Raw genomic sequence first — 23,226 nt, 5'->3', positions numbered from 1 at the left:
GTTATGTCATACTATTGACAAATGTTTGATAGTGTTTAATACATTATTAGTTTAAATCACTCTTGCAATCAATACGTAATTCAGATCGATTGAGAAGAAACAGGCCGCGTATCTAGTCAAACATTTAAAATAACAATTATAACCTCTAATCCTGTCATAACAGTGCGACCAAACAAACGAACTAAACCGACCAATCCAAACACGCCGCGAGTTAGAATTTTAAACTGTGTTTAGCAAGAATTTCAAATTCCAATTTTAGTAAATGTTTTATTTAACTTTAAACCATTTACAATAACAAATTTTATTAATTTCAAATTATGTACAATGTTTTAGTAACAAAATATATTTCTATAGTTAAATTTGTGCAATTCTTTTTTCATTCAATTCCTTGTCCCTATTGTGCAATTTAATAATATCATATTCAATAAATATCTACCGCGAAAAAGGACGTTGTCACGTAAAATCATTCGCCCCGTAAAAACCGACTTTACAGGCAACCCCATAGTTTTTTTTTATATTAACTATCTATTTGCAGATAAGTGATTTGCATGCTTGATAGGTATTTACGTTTTTTTGCCATATTATAGTAAAATTTGTGTTGTACCGTTGGAATAAATAAATCAGAAGTAGGCTACTGTTGAAGGTATGATTTAATGCAAACCTTTGTACAGTCCAATTTTTTTTAACCGTAGGACTCGAGCTGGGAGAGCGGGTCGGCTGAGGGTGGCGGTGCGGGAGGATTGTAAAGGCTTTCTTGCAAAAGTACCGCTCAAGTTCACGCGCTTGTGACTAGCGGATAGATTGGAATAGACGGTCGGTGATCTCTCATCGACTGTCAGTAACGTTATATTACCGTTACAACAGAACCTATGGTATATTTTATAATGATATAATGAATTATCTAGACGTTGATGTATTAGATGTAAAATTCCGATTCCGATTTTTATGCCATTAAATTATTGAAAAATTCAACAGCAAATAAAAAGTTCGGAAAAATGCTGAATAATGAATATAATAACAAAGACGTTTTAAACCCTGTGGTAAAATTTAATAAAACTGGATGTAAAAAGTTTTACTGTACGATTCCATTTAGAAATGGTTACATCAATTTAAAACAATAAAAATGTACAGGTTATGTGGATTAAAACATACGGTTTTCATTCTGTTTAAAGTTTTTTTTAGTTATGATTTAACTACATATATTTTCACACATAAAATCAATGACTTAAATATTTTTTGTAAGTGGTGACTATTTCACTCTAATAAATAATTTCATGTCTTTTAAGAAATGTAAAGGTAATAGAAAATATTCATTTCTTTTACCTTCTAATTTTCATCAAACTGCAAACCGTATATTTTGTTTATTTACATTACCATTTACGCTAAAGTTTGTTATTGGTTGATCTGATTAATATTACTGTTAATTTTTATAGATGGTATTGTTCTGATTACACAATATATTAAAATCAAGTTGTAATTGGCTCAATTTTAATAGTTAGTTAAACATAGAATACAAGTGAGTTAACACCGTTGTAAATAATACAGTTATTTGCTACGGATAAAGTATATAATTGCCAATAACAATTAAACCCACAATATTTTTAAGACTAATAAATTAGTTTACATTAACTTGGTTTTCTTCCGTAAAGTATTATTTATATTGCAGCAATAAATTAATTATTGAGTTAATGCGGTAATCAGTGAGCCAATGCGGCCAACTACAGTTCCGGCATAAATTTCACTCATCACTTCATATGCTAACTACTACAGGCTAAACGTAAACTTCCAATAAAAAATGTTAAATTACAAAAAAAACATTCATCTATTTTCACACAACTTTCTCGCTGACGAAATTTTTGTCTGACGCCAAAAATAAAAAAAATCCTCCTTGACTACTTTTTTCTTGGTCATTGTAAACGCAATGTAAATGTAAACACTAATCAAAATATTTCGAAATTTTCTTACATTATAAAAATGTAAACCAATAGATTGCCAATATTAAGAGCTTTAAAATTTGACGCATCTAAGAATTGGTACGACATTGGCTTCACTTTTAAAATCGCGAGACGGAAGCGTTAAAGGTCACTGAATTTTTGCAGTCCGTATTCCATACTCCGTTGGGACAGTTTATAACACAGCGAGACCTGAATTTTTCAGCAGGATTAGTAGTCCGCGGCCAAGTCTACGGTTAAAAAAATGGAACAGTATCATGATCGACCTTTGTATCTGGAACACATCAAACAACGAAATATGTATTTATGTTACAATTTACTCATATTAAACAACTTTCTTCCTTTTGTTAATGGGCGGCTTATCAAACAATAGGTACTAAGCGTTCAATAAATATCGAATTTGAAATATTTCTTATTACGATCGCAACGCTCTCAATCAATAAAAACCAGATACATCCGGTTCTTTTTTTCACTCTATATCTCAACGTTTTTCGATTGTTATTTTTTAGGTCTCCATATGAATAAGATAATACATGTCCTCAGCACAACGCTTAATATACACGTTTTTTACTTTAACTGATAAATACTTGAAATTAATAAAAATGGCTATGCATGTTTATTGGTTGTTAGCCACGATATCTTCATCCTTTTAATTTGATTTGTTAAGGATAATAATTATAGCTATTATATAGTCGAATACATCATCATTTTTTGCCCGTTATTTTTTACTTATACAATGTATTTGTAATATATATGTACATTTATGAAAAAACGTTTTTATATTCTTTGATGTAAATCCGTACAACAGATTGGAACTAATACAGTAAAAATTATAGAATTTCTGATTTTTGGTAAAAATTATCATCTGAATTAATTTAGTGTAAGGTTTTTTGTTTTCCTTTATACTTCTGTATATATGTTAAAATTTTGTTTCTAAATGGAACTTGTTTTGACACATATTCTTACAATAAAATACTGTTGCCCTTAATAAATACAATATATTAATATTTTAGCAGTCTTTGATATTCTATACGCTGTCTCCAGATGTACAATATTCTGCCCTGCCCTACCTTCTACTGATATGAGTCATATTTTATGGCTAGTTTCAGTGAACTGTTGATCTGTCAAATTTTCATTTCCAGGTAAGTTGTCACATTCATTTATATTTTTAAGGCTATTTTTTAATAGTTTTACTGTATTCTGCAAAATCAATTTATGGGTACTAAAAAACTACTGATAGATAAGATACATTGTCAATTTCATGAATAATTATTATTTTCATAGCCTAGGTAGCTTTGAAGTGCTTTGTAGTGAACCCCTTTCTTCTTTCTAAAGTATGAGTCATACTATCTTAAACTTAATTTTAGTTGTTATAAAACAAAATGTAAAAATTATAATAATAATTTATATTTAAAATACAAAGGTTTTGTCAAATTTAATTTAAAATTCTTTTGGAGAATGGACAATTTTCAGAACTCATAAACATTTGTTTCATATTTGCACCATATATAAGAAAACTAATGATTCAGTCATTCACAAAGTATAGAATTTATACCTGCTTAGTTATTTTAAAAGCATGGGAAATCTTATTTGATTTGTGATTTCATAACTTATATATTCCAACCCCTCTTCAGGTTGGACAATGAACTGAGATAAGAAGCAGTTGGACAATGAACCTTTTAATCACTTCTCAATGTAAATGATGGTTTCTTAATACTTAATTTTCATGTTTCTTACTTTCTATCCACTGCCTGGTTGTCTAAAGCCTACTAAAATATGGAACAAATTTATGTTGATCCAATATTTGCTTAGAATTTCCAAGATCTTTTTTGGGTAGCAACGTGTAACTGATTTCAAAAAGTGGTTGTAATCTGTCCTTAAAACAAAACTTTGGTATTCATATAGGTTAGAGGCATCTAACGTTTTGCACTAAAAATCGTTTAGAACTCCTAGGCTACCTACAGTGTAATAAGCGGCCACCAACTGAATTGGATTATGGTTATCAATTTTAAATATCTATACTATCCAATACGACATTTGACCTACAGATATTCATAAATAATCATTGCTAGCTTTCTTTATATACACTAGTGACGTTATTACTAGCTGTTTCTAGTTACGTCATTACCAGCTGTTGTTAGGCTATTTCGTTTATGTAGGAAAAGGCCAGTGATGACAGGCACAAGGGCAATGAATATACAAATATTGGCTCAAAATCTTATATATATAAAAATCTTGAGTCACGATGTATGTTGCCAATAAACTCCAAAACGACTGAACCAATTTCAATCAAATTTCACATGTATCCGTAATTTAGTCTAACTTAGAAGATAGGATAGTTATTATCTGAATTATTCGCTTATGTCGTGAATATAAACGAATAAAATGAAGAAAAGTTTTCAAAGCGCCTGCACATTATAACCTGCAATTACGAGATAGATACGTATATTAAACAGTGAAACACTATTTGAAGGCGCTAAGTTATGATGTATAATTGTCTAAACTAAATTTTTGGTTGAACTTAAAGGTTGAGTGGTAGACCACTTTGTAATAAAATACATTATGCATGTACAATACATTTTTGACATATTTTCTTGATCGTGACATCAAGGTAAAATCTACATCGGGGTTGGAAATATAATTTACTTCAACCAGAAATGCTCATACGCGGGCAAAACTTACGAAAAGCGTGCGAAGCCGCGGGAAACAGCTAGTAGTTTTATAAACACTTAGCAATGTTTTAAATGGTTACAAGGTAATGACCTTGCTCCTTTAAATCCGAATTGCCTAGTTTGTATTGACGAGTTGAGAACTAGAATTAAAGGTGAAAATCACATGGAAATTAAGAAAAAACATAACGTATTCAAAAACAATCTTGAGAAGACTTGTGAACATTTTAAATTTGGTTATGAATATAATGAAAAATTGTGTACTATGTTAGTTTAAATCTAACAAATTATGACTTTTAATTATTAATGAATGTACTTTTGATGGCATCAGTACCTGCAAAAATGCCATTTCAGATTGGCTAAAGTAATCGTAAGTACTACGCTGCTCAAACATTGTTTAAATATAGTTTAGTTATTTTATGCAATCTGAAACAAATACATTTATTTTACATATAAAAGTATAGCTTCACCATAATGAGATTTTAAAAGCAAAAATCTTAATTCAGTTCGCTCAAAATTAATTAAAAGTAAAATCGTGTTTGGAAATATATTTAAAATTAAAATCATGTATTTCGTTATTGACTAATGGCAACAAGAACAGTGACATACGTGTCTTCTTTGTTTTACAAGCAGTCATGTTTACCCTTGAAAATACATAAGGTAATTAAATGGTATTGTTGTAATTATTATGTTACATTTTAATGTGTAAATTATATTAATATTTCTACTGTAATTTCTAAGATTAAAAACAAGCAAAACCATAATGTTCTTTGAAATATCTATTACGTTATAATAATAAAACTATTTATTATTCGTCGTCTGTTTGCAGGTTTTTTTGTTGTATGTACGGTGTTGGTTTATTTTTTAGTGTATGAACGATACACTTAACATGTCTGACAGCTTGTGATTCAGATAACGCATTGCACTTGTGACCATTACACAAATACCATGCAAATGATTTTATTTTGTTTGGATTATTTAAAATAATATTATCTTTTAATATGTTAAAATATGGCAATAAAATTAATTGTAAATAACTACTAGAATGTTTTTTGTCTTTGATAGTTTAGATATTTCTAACTGATAAATCGGTTTGCTGGTTCGATTTTCGTGGTGGCCGCTTATTGCACTGCAGCCTATTTTTTATACTGGCAACCCTTTCATATTGGTCACCCTGATGATAAATAATACAAATATCTAAATTGTATATTTTGAATGGTATAAATCATGTAATTATTTTATGTTAAACTATGTAAATACTGTAACTACAGATGCTATGAGTATTATATCAGTAGGGTATAAAAACAAAACTATCACTATACATACTGCAGGATATCTTATGATTTTTCTTGAATATTTGAATTATTTCACTACTCAGTTGTATAGTTACACTATTACTATTGGTGGGGATTTAAATATAAATTTTTATATTACCAATAAAACTAAAACTGTTAATGTTTACATATCTTTTAAGACAAATTTTTACTGTAAAAATTAACAAACCTGCAAGAGGTAGAAATTGTCTTGATAATTAATTTATCAGTCTACACCTCTCCAACATCACATGCAACATTTTCCCTTCTCTAGACCATGATGGGATCATTGTTACTGTTCAGAATGTTAATCAAGTTTAATAGACCATCTATGAACAAAGCAACAATGTCTGAATTGGTGCTTCCAAAGTCAGCTTTGTCTAAATTTGTGTAATCATCTGGGTTTGTTTGATTAGGTTAACATGTTTTATCGCCGTAACAAAAATAGTATAGAAGAGAATTTTCCTACTTTTTTGAGATTTTACTGAATATCATTAAGGGCAGTCCGACTCCCATTTAAACTCAATGTTAACGATATGTCGCATAACACAAAAAGTATTAGAGATAGACTTGTAAATTTTTTTATATTTCAAAGATCAAGTCTTTGCCTAGTTCTTAACAAAGGGGTTTGGCTTTTTAGTAAAATTTATATTAACTATGATTTTTTTTACTTTTTATGTTATGTTATTTTTTAATTTTTTTTAATTCAGCCTATTTAAAAGTTTTTTGAAATCCCTGTGTTAAGAACTAGGTTTAGGTTTTGATAAGCTGTAAATACATTTTGGTGATGATATCTCTTACGGTTGTGGAAATATCCGACATATTAGTTAAAAAAACTTAGTTTACGGGAAACGGTCAAAAACTAACAGAAAGCGTAATAAGAGTATTAACTTACATTTTAATAATGTCCAGCACTGTAGGAAGGTAATGTCCAGTCTGGGTATTCCTCCTGCTGAAATGTCCTCAATCTTCCTTTTAATCAAAGTTCTTGATTGCCGTACTTTTTTTTTCAAACTCCAAAAGAGCTTTTTTAGCCTTGTGGATGCGCTCTTCATCGAGGCGTTTCATGGCTTTCGCCAGGTTTACCCCAGCACTAAGACCTAACTCTTTCATCATTTTCACTTTGGAGAAATAACCATCATTATAAGAGAAGACAGCTTCATAAACCCTGAATTTCAATGTATCAATAGCTACAAATGTTCTCTTTGGTAGACGGGCCCATATGACGTTGTTTAGCGACTCGTTGGGGTTTTGGGACTTTCCCTTCAAGCACTTTTTTAGAAACTCAGGATCTGACACGGCTTGGAAAATAGGCTTAATTTCTAGCATAATGGCTTCTGGAAGATGAAAGTGCTGTGAGTGGTCATAAGTTTCATTACTAAGTACACATTTGTTGTAGGCCTAGACCTAGGCTTAGGCTTACAAACATTCTTCCTGACTTTGAAAGCCGAATAGCGGGAACCACTTTTCTTTTGGTTACCTATAACTAATACAAAATAAAACAGTAATATTCACTAAACCAATTCACAAATAAACAATGTGCACTAACACAAAATGTAAAATAACTCAAACTAGGTAACTCAGATTACTGTATTATTCGCTTTCAACACAACTGACAACAAGCAGAAGCATAACCACAAAAATAAACACAAGTTAGTAAACAGACAGTGTTGCCAGCTGTATAAAGCATAAACATATTCTGCAGGGATTTTGTTATTATAAGAAGTTCCTGTGACAAAAAGTCATAAGAGCTGGCAAAATCCACGCTGAGATATCGTGCAGTACTTGTTTAAAAATATTTTTAAGTTGGGTTATAAATTTATTAGTACTATGTGTTTTACATTGGATTTAGAAACTTTCAAAGAATAATAATCAACAAAAAAACAAAAATCGAAAAAAATTAAATAAATTCGAGTTAGACTGCCCTTAAGTACCTTTTATGTTTGAAGATAGTTAATATAAAAACTCAACAAAATGGTACACGAATAATGTATTAAATTATACAAAATATTTTTTTTTGTATAATTTGAAGAAGAATAAAGCAACCACAACTTACAAAAGAAGATCAAAATTAAAAAATATATAGACAATCCATAATAGGTTCTCTTATAATGTTAGATACATTAATAACAGCAGTAATAAATGTAGGGCTGCTTGGAATATCATTAAAAACAATACTCAAGGTAAAGCAAACAAAATAAAACCATATATTCCTTTAAACATATCAAACAAAAAATAGGTTCTCCAGTAACTAATGAGGAGATACAAGAAACAGCATGGTTGTTCTTGCAAATTATTGGTTTAGGCCTACATTTTATTTTTGGTTTTTTTTACTTTTAAAAGCTACGATTATAGTTGTTATGTATGTAATTGATAATAAATGCCTTGAAAAACGTACAATAACACAAATCAAGTGTTTTTTTTTTTGTAATAGTGAAGACAAAAAATGTGAAACAGGTGTTTTGAGTCTGGTACATATATACAAGAATACACTGATTCTATCATCTTCCTTCCACCCAAGCCAACTACCATTAATTTAAGGCCCTCCTGCCAGCTTTACCACAGACCAGTGACCCTCATAAGTGGACACTAGACTGCAAAAATCCCTACACATCAGGCGTGGAAATCGAACCTACGACTCCAAGGCTAACTATCGCGTCAGAGAGTAGTGCCTTAGACCACACAGCAATCATGTCTTGATATGTTAGGTGTGCATATACCTGTTACAATTTGGCTTCAGCAGCCTTTGGATCAGTCCATTTCAAAATTAATTACTTAGTATAAATATGATTTATTACAACACATTTTTATTATCTTGCTATCATGGATTCCCTATGGGTAAATAATCACAAAAATACATTTGAAAATTGTTTGTAATTCATATTTTTTTGGCAGCCACATTTTTTTAACATGACAATTTATTGTAAATTTAATGAAAAAAAAACATGGTTTGTGGAATATTTAATTACGAAGTCATTTTTAAAGACATGAGAATAATGTCAAAGCTAGTATGTTCAGCATGAAATTACCTTCAAAATTATTTCAATTTTCATATCATGCAAGAAAGTCAGTCAAAGTCTGTCTTTAAAAACTCAAACACATTTTACAATAGTTAATTTTTAATACTATAACTTTTAGGAAGAAGGAGAGACTCACAAATATTGTTGTAATCATTTTTGTATTCATGCAATCATAATACATGACTGGGGAACAAATGTCCAACCTAACTTTGTCAATGCTTTTTAAAGTTTTATGATTATAAATCGAAATTAAAACTGAATATCCCTCTTTCTCGTACCATATTAGTGTCCCATCCAGAACTCTCCCCAATCCCCTAGTTTGTTCATATTAAGGAGCTACTGAGTTAAATTTGGATCATTATTAATAATTTTTCATTACCTTCCTTTCCTCACAAATATTTGTGCTTTTAATAGTGTACATAGTGAGAAATATTTTAAAGGTGCTATAGTTTTAGGTCGTTTAGTGGGTGTCTCTATTAACCCTTCGCGCGCTGTTGACAAATATAACCGCCAATATTTACTTTGCTCAAAACGCTGTTGACAAATATATTCGCTTTTAAACATTGAGGTTATTATTGGGAGTAATTAGTTCCCAGTTTTGCCGGTGGAGTGCGCAACTGATGGAGTATTTATCCCTCAATAGAAAAGCACAGTAATAGTTGTCCCCACCTCCCGGTTTTTCTCCAAGCTGCAAAATGGCAGCGCACTACCCATGCCACTGCCTGTTTTGCCAGACACAAGCGCTACTGACGAACTAACTCGCCGGTTTAGTTCGTTCGCGGACTGCGAGTGGAACTGTTGTGTTTACGTTGTCAAATTGGTTTTTGACATATTGGGAAGATGTGTTGTGTGTACACGCAACGGTTTACGCAAGGAGACCATTTACGTGTGCGAGACATGCACCGCCCGGCCGAACCTGCACCCGGATACGTGTTTCAAGACGTACCACACGTTGACGTTATCTTGAACACCGTGATGGCTAATTTTATATCTTTTTATACCCATTAATGTTTTATTTTAATTGTATAATATACATACTATACATATAATATACTATAATATAATATTATACACGATAGTAAAATTTCGTTCAACATTTCGTTAAATTTGGTGTATTTATATTGTTTTATAATTTAAATAAACGTATTAAAAAAATTATACTTTTTTCGTTCCCAAAAGTCTTTTTATATGGTAACAAACTCAAATACAACATTAGCGTTGACTTTATGGAAAAAAACTTTTTGAGGTATATGTAGCGTTTGGGTATGGTGCGTCCCAAATTGCCGTAGCGCGGGAAGGGTTAACTTTATATTATTAACCTGTTTAATTTAGTTTCCTACATTGAACAGTAATTCTTTTAGAAAAATATTAATTTTAGAATAATTATTACGATTACAGTTTAAATGCAATTTGTGTTGAAAGTGATTAATTTTTTACATTTTTGCAATTGAAATCATCAACAAAAGTAAGCATTTTCAGTATAATGCATAAGTACCCATTGTACATAACAGTAATATTTACGTTCACCTATATTATAAATTTCTAATTTACAGGTAAGATCTTGTACTGAGGACAATGACAGAACACTTCGGCCCCATCACCCTTAAATGGGATCCAAAAAACCTAGAAATCAGGACCATGTCTGTAGAGAAAACTTTGGAGCCATTAGTTCTTCAGGTAAGCACATTCAAGTTAATAAGTCGGTATATATGATATTTTATATGGAGAACCAAATGTATATTACAAATACATGTTAAATTATAGTTCAACATTTATTTCATAATATTACTTGGTAGAAAATAAATTTAGTAAATAAAATACTCCCTCTAGCAAATTTCCTGTTCGCTAAAATACTTCAAAGTAGTTTTTGAGAATAAAGTTTTAAAATCTAAATTGTGGTATTGGTCTTTGTATTTTCTATAACTTCATCATTATTATTATCAAGTATTTCAATCTTTTTTCATTTTACTTAACAAACAATCTATAGACATTACAATTGTTTATATTACTCTACAAATCTTGGTTATTGAATCTTTCTATCAACACTGGTAGGTGTTTAATCTTCATTATGTATAATTATTATGAATCCTAAAAATATTATTGCAATGTAAATATTCTTAATTTTATTTCTGCAATTGAAAACTACTGAATTCCTAATATCAAATTAAGTTAACCAACTTAAGGTTTAAATTCAATTCTATGATCCTTTTTGTTCTCTGACTACTTCTTATCATCTTTTTTAAAACTCAATAATTGTAATCTTCATTCATTAAGTGAATTGATATATAGATGTAGTTATGCTAACTTACTTTTAGTTTGCCTTTAAAATTTTGATATACATCATTCCTCTAGGAGGTTGAAAAAATATCCAAATTATAAATATATTTTCCCCTGGCTTCATGTGAAACCTCAAACGACAATACAATTTTTTTTTAATGGTTCTTCTGAAGACTTTGTTGTGGTTGTTTCATAGAATCAAAATGCCATTGTTCATATAAATTTTTATATACATTAATTAGAGCCTTAAACTATTCCATGATATCAGATTGTTTTGCTAAGTTATGTACAGTTCAGTAACTTATTAAAATAAAAGCTTCCATATGTTGAAGTCAGTGAATTGAATTAACATCTTTACACATCGTTATGTCTCTCGAAGAGTGTTTATACATACTTATAAATATACTTTTTGTGATTCAATCTTTATTAAAATCAAATTAGGCTCTTGCTGTTTATACAAATTTAATGAATTCATAGATTTTGGAATTTCCAAGAAAATGGGATATGATAAGCGTTTTGCAATCAAATAATGTACTGCAAAGTGCAAAGGGAATTGTAGTGTCTATCTTTTACTGTAGATGGATCCATTGAAATATTCAAGCCATTTAATTTGTCCTTGAGAGAGGATCCTTGTACAAACAAGGATAGTGGGCCAGGTGGCTCAAAGCAAGTTAAGGGTGTGCTCTACCACAGGCCAGAAATCGTTTGTACGGTGTTTCAAAAATCCGCTTGGAGCGCTGGCAAAATCGGTTGTAGGGAGGGCAATGAGTAGTTGCTGTGGAGGGGATCGGAACTTACCGAGCGCCTCCGACATTTACCGAGTGGGGGACCTGAGCCAGGTGCGCGACGTCCGAATTACACGCGCTGGAGCGCACAGCTTCATGTTTAACAGGGATGGGCTAGTAGGTCTTTCACTCTTCAACCACTACCCACGCCACATGCTATGTACTGTCCAGTCCTTATCATTCTTCTGGATCTACTCCTTCCACCGGTAATCCAGTTACCCCAAAATTACTATTTAATACAATTGGTACACTTGGTAATAATAAGAGTGAGTCACTTTTAACTCATCAGGCAGAGGCACAATTCCGGCTAACCGGTCATCATCAGTGTCACTGTCAAGGGGTATATTCCTAGAAACAAATATATACATCTCTCATTTTTTTTGAGTTCAATTATATATTATATGAGTTATACATATATACGCATACACCCATATGCGAGCACATATACCCACACATTCACATACGCAGGTACACACTCTATATACTTTAGAATATATAAAGTACATTATATTTTCCGTACTTTTAACAGAATTAATTTACAATTTAAAAAAAATTATGCATTGCAATGATGCATTATACATTGCCACTTGTGATCGAAAAATATAAGCCTACTCTCTATTGCCACCGTCACACAGTGGAGAAATGTCCCTATTGAGCGGTGCAAAAGTCCAAAAAGTGAAAGTCAGACCTAGTCTAAATATCTTGATTGAAAAATTCCTTTATTTTGTAATGGGTAATAGCTTCTCATGTAATGAGATTTGTTTAACAATCAAATGAAGCAATCATACATTAAGTCAAATAAAAACTATTATAGTTAGACTATAATATTGCACTAAACAAAATACCTCATAATGAGGTATGTCACTCATATTTTGAAAATATTGACATTAATCAACAATTTATTATTCCCCAGGAGGTGGAGGTAGGTGTTACACGTTACGAATTTATTGTTACGGAAAGAGTTCGCCAACACTATTTCGGTGATATGAAGATGTATGTGAGAGCTTCCACACGACATGATCATTCATAGCATGGGCGCGCCACGGCGGCGCGTAAGTAGTGTTTCGTCCATGGACGCAGGAAAGACCCGGCGCGTCGCGGTCCTTTGACACCGCCGCCCGTGAGCTCAGTGGCGCCTGTGATCCTATGCGATCCTATCCTTTCACACTGAACGGATGACGAATAAATAAAAATATTGTAGTTCATACTTTATACATACTTGTTCATAATACATTGTTATTATAAACAAAATATTGACTACAATTTTTCATTTGTGCAAGATAGGAACTTGATTATTAATGTATGAATAGATATTATAAATCAACAAAATTGAAGGTACGTACGGAGAAAGGCCACATGTTATAAAATAGCGAAAGCGGGTGAGGGGAAATATCCAGCAGGTAGTGGTGGGAGAGTTGCCTACAGTTTCCGGCTGTAGCCGCCACGCGCGCCACCTGACAGAGCGTTGAATAGCGTTTGCAGACCTTTCATGTCTGCCTTATTGTACCTTAACTTCAGAACTTTTTGATAAACCGTTTGCAGTTTTACGCTTACTATATTCCAATCTACGAATGTCTGTATTCAATTCTTTAATAAAAATTCACGTTTTTATTTTATGAAGCGTTGAAAATACACTTCATTTAAAAACTTTCCACCTAATGTGCAACTTAAGTTGAATCGAAATTGAAATTTCAAAAACTAATGCACGTATACAAATATTTAGTTACTTAAATGATATCAATATGTTTGTAATAGCTCAAAAAATGAGCCTACAATGAGGCAGATTCAAAACCCTTGCATCAGCGTTCACCAGAGTGGTAGAGCGCAGCCTTAATGTGCCCTTTCTGGAAATGGCGCTAATAGTAAATATTATAGATGTGATAGTTTGGATGCTTGTACTTCTGTCATGCAAAAATAACAATGTAATATTTGTGTTGACATTTTGTGTGAACACTGGATATGATATATACCTCAAATATGCCTAATCCATTTCAAAATTATTGAGTTGCATGATATTATGTCATAAAATGCTCTCACTACAAAAAGTATAGATTCTGACTTAAAATTCCTCCCCACTGGTCTAAAACTTTCTATTGTAATCTTTGGTGCTATTCAATAAAATACCATAGAATATTGCATAGAAATCATTTCATTGGTTCTTATAAAATACTTTTACACCCCGACTTTATTTGGTCCTGATACATTAAATATCCTTTAAAAAATGTGTCCAATTATTTTAAAATGGATCAAAAGATAATATCTTCTAATGGCATAAATTATCTCATCAATATTTATTAAAACGTTGTTTGTATGACCCATAAGAACAATGTGTTGTGCCACTTAATAATTAACTATGTCAATTTCAATAATTTAACTCTCTTATTTTAGAGCATGTAATTATGGGAAGTGTCTCATTTTAAAGATATGTTTTAATATATATCAAAATGCTTTTCAAATTTTCAATATTATTTCAATTTTTCAAAATTAATCTCAAACTTTTTTGTATTGAACTAATCGAAAAGTATGAGCTTGTAACAAGAAAAATTAAAAAGCATTAGATGTATATTGTTCTTATCATTAAAATGGGACATAATTACATGACCAAAATTTAGGGTATACAAGTGTTTTAGTTTATATTGTTCTTATAAGATAAAAAACAAGGTCTCACTATAGCCAGGTTGTAAAAATGAGATGTTTTAGTCTCTTTTGCTTAGTAGGAATTGCATTCTCTGATGTGAATAATAACTAGTTTTAAATCAAAGTGCGGTATATTCTTACATAGCATTATAAGGATTAGGATTATCATTATTGTTCAAACCTAATTTTAAATTTTTATTTAAAACTACAAGAATTACAAGAATTATTTGAGTTTCTTTTCTCACTTTAATTACTACTTGTATAATCTTATTGAAGTTCAAAAAATGGAAAATAACATTTAAATTTAAGTACTCCTGTTTAAAATCTAAATTGTAAATTACTCAGTTTATATAACCAAACAGTCTTTATAATTTCAATTTTAATTAATGAATTAGATCATAATTTTTGGGTTATAAATGAATAATTTATCTTGGGTTTAAATACCTTACAATTTATCACACAAATATTTTAGTTAAATAAAGTACTAGTATGGAAGAATGTTTTTAGTTCTTAACATTGTATGTACTCCCTCAGGTAACCACTTTAGTTAATACTAAAGGGCCATCTAAGAAGAAGAAAGGTCGCTCCAAGAGGGCTCATGTACTCGTCGCAGCTGTTGAAAAAGCCACTGAAAATTTTATTGAAAAAGGTGAAATGATTGCTTATGAAAACCCGGATATCAAACAAGAAATGCTTTCAGCTGTTGAAGAAGTTCGAAAAAACAGGTAAGTACTGTTCAAATTTATCTGTTAATTCAAAGAATTGTAAGTTTTAATTTGATTAATATTAAAAAAGGAACTGACGTACCAGTTACTTTCTCAATAATTGAAATTATCAAGTCTTCTTATAAACTACGGTACATTAGAGAGAGAATAACTTTATTCAAAGTCATTAAAATTTGAAAGGTATTCATTGCATTACATTTTTATGAGAAAATGATTACAATTAAATATATTTCACTAGGATAAAAACGCATTCACTGTGTAGAATGGTCGTTGAGCAAGACATTTTTCAAATAGAGTCTGATATCATGGTTGTTCCGACTCTTTAACTCATCTGGGAGAAGATTGGAAAACTTGGTGCCAGCGTATGCTGGTTTATTAGCTTACAATGCTGTGGAGTGAAGTGGAAGATTGTAGTTTGCAGTTGTTTGCAAATCTGGTATTGTGCTGGTAAATAGTGGCAAGTCTTTGAAGTCCATTTGTACAAGCAGATTAAATCACTGCTAGGCCATAGCAAGAAACCACTGTCAACATTTCCATATCTTGAAAAGCTTTTACTGTAGCTATTGCATATTCTCAATCCAGCCAATGTTCTTATTGCTCTCTTTTGGAGGAGCAAAACCCCTTTCTAGGTTGGCACAGGATGAGCCCCCCATAAAAGTGATTCTATAGGTCATACGGCTCTCAAAAAGGGCATGGTAAGCAACTCTTAAAGTCTCTGCTCTACCACTCTAACAACAGTTCTCCTCTTGGCATGCAATGAACTGCTGAGTATTTTTACAGAAGATGTCAACATCCACAATAACTTCACATTTTTGGTGTGCTTTCAAGATTAGGTATACCAGCAACTTCATTTTTCTGTGCTCCAAATATCAGCTGCTTCATCTTTTCTTCGTTGAGGACTAAGTTATTGTTGGTGCAGTAGTCAAGGATTACATTCACTGCTATGAAAGAGTTGACTTCAGGATTGTTCACAGATTTATGTGACGATAAGATGACAGTATAGTATGAAGCATTTGCCATAGGGGTTGATTGTAAATCGTTAATAAACAATATGAATAAAACTGGCCCGAACACACACCACTAAGGGACACCTTTAGAGACAGGTAGTGGAGAAGATTTTGTCTTGCATGTTTCACCTTTGATGGAGTGGGTTAGTTTCATGATCTGAGACCTACCCTCCATCATTATAAACTTGTGTTATTCACTTCAATTTTATATAAAAATTAGCCGTAAAAAATTATGTATATGTTTTAGTAAAAAATTTTGATATTCTACTCACTTTTAGACTATTATATCTTTAAGAAATATATCAATTTCCAATTAATTTTGAAGTGTTTCACTCAAATAGCCTGTACATTTAAGTATTTTAATTTAAATTAATCTACTCCTATAAAGATTGTGTTTTTTACTCATTTTATACTTTGTTTCCAGGTGAAGCTATGAGTTTTGCAGCCAGGGAATTTGCTGATGATCCATGCTCTTCGCTCAAGAGAGGCAACATGGTTCGAGCTGCTCGCAACCTGTTGTCAGCTGTTACTCGATTGCTCATCTTAGCTGATATGGTTGACGTGCATCTACTGCTCAAATCACTAAGAGTGGTAGGTGCAAAATATACACTCCAAGTTTTATGCAGGCCTTAAAAATACCCATGTTGAATTAGATCCCACTTAAGTAGCTCCAAAAAAAGCATCCCTCAAACATACATTGATGAATGTTGACATGGTATGGTGATAGTAAATTCACTTATCAACCGCTTCTTTATTTCCACTGACAAACAAAAACATTATTGTAAACTTAAAAAACAGAAATATTGTTCCCTCCAAACATGAAGTGGTGTCCCTGCTTATGTTAAACAAATTTTTCATTTGTTCAGCCCTTCACTTACAACCATCTGGTAAAGGTTAACCATATGATTTAATTAAATTTTACATTAAAATACAAGGGTGTAACAAAAAGGGTGGGCCGGCTTGTATTTTCAAATTTTGTGTGTAATTCTAAGCTAAAAATGAAGAATAACTTTTCCAATTTCCACTTTGTTTACCAGCTAGCCGCCATTTTGTGTTTTTTATTAACAAATTATTATCTCTTAAACTAGAAAATCTAAAGAAACCAAATTTGGCACTTAGGTTTGAATAGGTAACAGGAAAATAAAAAAAATCGTTATATTATTTTCTTTAATGGCATTTGTTGAAAATTAAGTCAAATAACAAAAAAAACAATATAGTTATAAAAAATGTACTATACACCACCTATTTGGAGACTTTTATTGCAATTGCAATGGTACTTGTTTCAATGGAATCTGTCAAGGCATAAAGGAGCACAACCACTTTAAAGGTACGCTTGCACAAGATGTGAGCAGAAAACATTTTGTCTTTTGATAGGTACAGGAAAATATGGTAATCCAACAGTGTTCAGCCATCGGTTTGGAAATAGGAATTTGTTGTAGGATAGTGTAAAACAAAATATACTAAGCTGTCTTAAAAAAAAAAAAAATAACAAATACCTTTGAATGCAAAAAGAAGTATTGATAAATTTCTTTGCTTAAATGCAGAGAGGATACATATTTATCTTTACAGATGAGGTACTGGTTTTTTTACTGATGCATCAAATTTCCCAGTAGACTAATTTCTAACAGAAAAATGTACCGTTTCACTGTATGGCTTTAGTTCTGAAAAGAAACAAATTTTTACCTTTTTTTACTGTACTGCACACAGAAAAACACCTATTAAATTTTGTTCATTGAATATTTTCTTTCAAATGGTACTAAAAACTTTATTACTATTATAAGTGAGTAAACTCTATATGGCTGAAAGTTACACTTGATTTTTACAAGGTCTGTTATTAAAAATCTTTTTAATACAAATTTGTTCAAAGTAAAAATTAATGTAAATGAGTAAAGGTGTGGTAAACTTAAGTTCCTATGTGGACAGATGGAAGATGACCTCGACAAGGTGAAGAATTCATCATCACAAATGGAGCTGATGGAGCATTTCAAAGCGTTTGGCCGCAACGCCAGCGAGCTGATGAATCAGGCGGCAAAGCGACAGCAGGAGTTGAAAGACCCACAATTGAGAGATGACCTGGCAGCCGCACGTGCTGTCCTCAAGAAACATTCCACTATGCTGCTTACTGCTTCCAAGGTACCCATAATAATTTTTTTACTAAGTTAACTAAATTTGTACAATCAATACAATGTATACTTACAACACTGATAAAGTGATAGGTTATAGCTTACAATTAAGAAATATTTGTATTTCCGAAACGGAAGGAAACAAACATTCTCAAATAAAATTAATTAAAAACAAATAATAAAAGAAGTGTACTTGATTGATGTATCTGATTTCCTACTGCATTGATGCATTTCTCACTTATATGCTTGTTACCTGTATGGCATAAGTCTCACACATGTTAATGTTCTCATCTATTTACATCAGCTAATAGCAAAATACATGCTTATAACTATTAAAGCAAGGTGTGTACAGTAAGGTTTTCTTGGCAATACTTAAATTTTAAATCAGCCAAAATTATGAATTTTCATAATTTGTTTTTAAAGCCTCTCTGTTTGTGGCCTAGTTGGTATTTTTAATGCCTCTCTGTTTATGGTCTAGTTGGTTTGTTTAGATTCAATAAGTTTAGATAGTTTATCCTTGATCATAAATTATAAAGTGACTTTCCCCAAAGAATGTTGTTAAAAACAATATAAGGTGTCTCTCCTTATTATTTAATTCGTTATTAACATAAAAATATTACAAAGTATGAGTATGTTCTGCAGCGAACATCCTGTAAAGACATGATCCAATATAAACACATGTTATGATACAGGTGTACATACGGCATCCAGAGCTCGCAGCGGCCAAGGCCAATCGAGACTATGTATTCAAGCAGGTGTGTGAGGCTGTGAACACTATCAGTGACGTGGCTCAGGGCAAGGGACCTGGACTGCCTCAGAACCCCTACGATGGTCCCGGTGAGCTAGCAGCTGCACTTGACGATTTTGATGTGAGTACGATGAACATTTTAGCCACACTCTTTGAAATATACATACCTATTTTTAGAAACAACAATTGAAATGGGAAAACAGACTGCTGTACAAATGGAATAAACAGGACACAAAAGTTTCAAACTATTTGTAGAACCACAATGTTGCAGTTCTTGTAACTGAAATATTACATCTGTACTTACTTGGTATAAACAGCTAATCATAAATATAAATTCCTGCCATGAGTCATTCTAAATTTATATAAAATGAATCAGAAACATATGCTAGCTTTTTACTGAAAGGTTTTTTAAACCATTAATAAACTGTTCACATTGTAAGAATAACCTTCTTGGGTAGACTACATACTGATGTGATGTATTTTACCCTTGTAGTGCTCAATTTGGTAAAAGTTTTAATGGATTTTCAGTGTAGGCTTTAGTCTTATGCCATTTTGAAATTCCCAACACAAAAATTTGTTAAATGAAATTACTTTATTAAAACTACAATATTAAAAATTAAATCTAGATAATTACACTTGTGCACATAACATTCACAAACAGATTTAAGTAATAGTAATAGTTGGTTGGTCAATTGGCTGCAAATTGTTTCCTGCCTGCTAAGTGTAATGACAGTCCCAGCTCAGTGAACAAAACTGATCTGATTGAATGTTGGTCCCTCCAAATCTGCTCCTAGTTTTTTTCCAGAATTTTTCAACCCGCTAAACATGTTATGGAATCTATATTGACTTAATCCTTTGTTTAATACTTCATAGAATCAGTTGTGTTATTTAATGTATTTCCAAATCAACAACAAGATTCAGTTTGTTATTCCGGTTTTGAATGTAAATAATGCCAAGGCTGCTGACATCCAGCCTAAAATCTGCTCTTAATTTCTTTTCAGATTGTATAAATATGCTAAACATGGTGTGGAAACTGTATTGATTTAATATTTTGTTTCACACTTCAATAATCAGTTTTGGTATATTAAACATTCCAAATTCAACAACAAGAATCTTCATAATTCTTACAAGATGCAGATTTTATTTGGGTTTTGAATGTAAATAATGTTATGGCAGTCATAATCTGTAGTCAGATTATAGAAAATAGAGTGAAAGTGCAATGAGTGATTTAGTGGTGCAAAATGGGTTAGACAGTGCAATGAAGAACGGACAAATAACTACGAAGAAACACAATGTGATAGTAGTGACATGCACCATCATTGCTCAGTGTTGCTGCAATATAAATGAAGCTTCATGCAAAATATCTTCTGTTGTGAATCAGGGAATGAGAATAGACGGTTCACAATGACAATCCTTTCAGATGAATTTGAACCAATTTTTGTTGAATAATTTTGCTAACCACATACCACACATATGTTATAACAAGCTGTATTCCTACTGGATAACCAAAAATGCTCACAGACATTTAAAAAATACTCAAATATTAATTGAATGGTTCGGTTGGGAGCAGTTCACCCACCCGCCCTACAGCTCAGTCATGTTTCCCTGTACCACTTGTGTTTGAAATTTGAGATAGAGTGTGATTTGTGAAAACTGCTTTTAAACCATCATTATTTGTTATTTTTATGTTCTACTGATCTCGTTTTTTATTTCAAAAACTGTTAAAATTGTTTTATGAATCTCTCAAAGAATAACACTTTTTCAACCTATTATAGGAGAGGATGGTGATGGATCCACTGGCATACAACGAAGTACGCACTCGGCCCTCACTCGAGGAGCGTCTGGAGAGTATCATCAGCGGTGCTGCACTCATGGCAGACTCCAGCTGCACTCGAGATGAGCGGCGAGAGCGCATTGTAGCAGAATGTAATGCAGTACGTCAGGCACTCCAGGACCTGCTCTCAGAGTACATGGCCAATGTAAGTCATGTTTAGTTATTGTTTGTTAGTCATTTATAAAGTGCAAATTAAATAAATACTTCCACAAAACTTACCACTCTTATGGTCATGTTACTTCAATTTAGTCAATGGTAACAAAAAAATCAAGTCAAGTTCTTATTTTTGTAATTGTCATACTAATTATCAATATATGTTAATACTTATTTCATAACATTTAATATAAATTTGTGGTGTATTTATAAGACTGGAGAACTGTTTATTAAATTATTATTCTTATGCTATACTAAACATTATTTTGTAGGTAAGTTTTCAAGTGTTTATCTTGAATTTAATTATTATTTACTGCTATTGCTGTGTTTTCTATATTTACGTTCGAGCATCACTATGAGTCTGCTGCGTGTATTCCTGGCATTACACAAATTACCAATTGCCAAAACATGTTGTTATCGCACTTGGTGTACAACAACCCTTAGATAGATTAATATCCGAATAATTAACAAATTATCTGTTTTGTAAATATTTTGCTTGCAGTTCTGTATATATGACATGCATCGCCACGAGTCTGCTTTGTATATTTGCGATCAGCAGCTGATCAGTAGTACGCAAAGTACAGATCGCCAAAATGTGTTATTGTCGTCCTTTGTGTATGAAAAGCCGTAGATAGATAATATCCTAATAATTAATACATGATCCTAGTTGTAAATATTTTGCATGCAGTTCTGTGTAGTCTATATGACATGCATCGCCGCGAGTATGCTGCATATATATGCGGACGGCAGCCGATTGCTAAATCGTATTGTTGTTATACTCTGCATATGAAAAAGCATAAATAGATTACCAAAACCACAAATTATCGTGCTTTTGTCAATAATATTTTGTTTTCAGTAGTATTTGTCTGTGTTTTGCTAGACACAATATTATAAGTATTGCTATGTATTAAAATTGCTTGGGCTGCTGAACACTTCATACACAATAAGGTAAGATTTTGTTGTAGAAATTGTGGAAAAATTTCCAATTTTGATGTAAAAAAATTGAGAAATATGCCCTAAAATATTGCTTTGTGAATATTTTGCTTTTTGTACATTAACTACTTTTGTAATGATTGTCAAAAAAGCTGTTAAAGATCATGTAAAGATTTTGCGTACAAAACATTTTCACATTAAGATATAGCACATTTTCACTTCAAAATAATTTTTTACCATTGTTTCATTAATCAGTATGAATTATATATTAGTATTCTATGAAAACTAAAAATTTATGCTATTTAGTTTATTTCTGCTTGGAAGTTAAAATGATGGAGTGGTGTTGAATTTATGTTTTCAACCTACATTTAAGGTTTTCTTCTGACTCCTTGTGGGCCGTCCCAAGTTTTGTGGCTCTATTTTAAATTTTTTACCGGGATTTACTGTCCCGGAACTTGTATACCAGTATTAATTAATTGTAAATTTAAGCTATCTTTGAACTGCTGCCATTTCTAGTTTTTCCGTTTTAGATCGGGTTTGCAGCATCGTCCGCTACTAATAAAGATCTTTAATTTAATGTGCTTATCAACTTATGATTACATTTAAGATTTTCTTCTGAATCCTTGTGGACCGTCCCCAATATGATGAAAAAATTAATATTTGCTTAAAAATGGAATGTTAGGTATAGTACTTATGTATAAAATTTTGTTGCCTTTTCTGCAATTGTTCAAAAAATAAAATGCCGTTCCTGGACTTTCTGTATTCCCTGTACACTTAGGATGAAATTTTGTCAGTGCTAAGTGAACACTCTGAAGCAGACATCGAAGAACAATGTCTGCAAGAAGCGGGCCATGTTGAGTATTAAGATCACTCAGAGGAGTATGAGTGTGACACGCTGACTCAGAGTATCGTCCTGATGAAGATGGCTTTTACAGATGGAAAATGTTACTCTGGAGGCAATAAGAGAAAGAAGTTTCTTAACAACCTGAATAGCTATCTTCAAGTAGAACCATGAAAAATCCAATTTGGACCAGACCTCCAAGAACTGTT

The 23,226-nt window shown here is 31.8% G+C and overlaps 1 protein-coding gene across 3 annotated transcripts in view; it reads left to right on the top strand.

The window, feature by feature from the left end:
• The first annotated feature begins 2,969 nt into the window (after nucleotides 1-2,969).
• LOC124352694 (catenin alpha) overlaps nucleotides 2,970-23,226 on the top strand; it is a 45,659-nt gene continuing 25,402 nt past the window's right edge. For all 3 annotated transcript variants that reach the window (XM_046802294.1, XM_046802292.1, XM_046802293.1), the window contains exons 1-7: nucleotides 2,970-3,094; nucleotides 10,508-10,631; nucleotides 15,188-15,374; nucleotides 16,807-16,976; nucleotides 18,309-18,518; nucleotides 19,201-19,377; nucleotides 21,032-21,235. In XM_046802294.1, coding sequence (XP_046658250.1) covers nucleotides 10,530-10,631; nucleotides 15,188-15,374; nucleotides 16,807-16,976; nucleotides 18,309-18,518; nucleotides 19,201-19,377; nucleotides 21,032-21,235 — 1,050 coding nt within the window. In that variant the 5' untranslated portion in view covers nucleotides 2,970-3,094; nucleotides 10,508-10,529. The remainder of the gene's footprint in view (nucleotides 3,095-10,507; nucleotides 10,632-15,187; nucleotides 15,375-16,806; nucleotides 16,977-18,308; nucleotides 18,519-19,200; nucleotides 19,378-21,031; nucleotides 21,236-23,226) is intronic.

The sequence above is a fragment of the Homalodisca vitripennis genome, chromosome 1, assembly GCF_021130785.1.
Source record: "Homalodisca vitripennis isolate AUS2020 chromosome 1, UT_GWSS_2.1, whole genome shotgun sequence".
Lineage (NCBI taxonomy): Eukaryota > Metazoa > Arthropoda > Insecta > Hemiptera > Cicadellidae > Homalodisca > Homalodisca vitripennis.
Note: the sequence above shows the minus strand (reverse complement) of the source record. Positions and strands in the feature narration are given on the sequence as shown.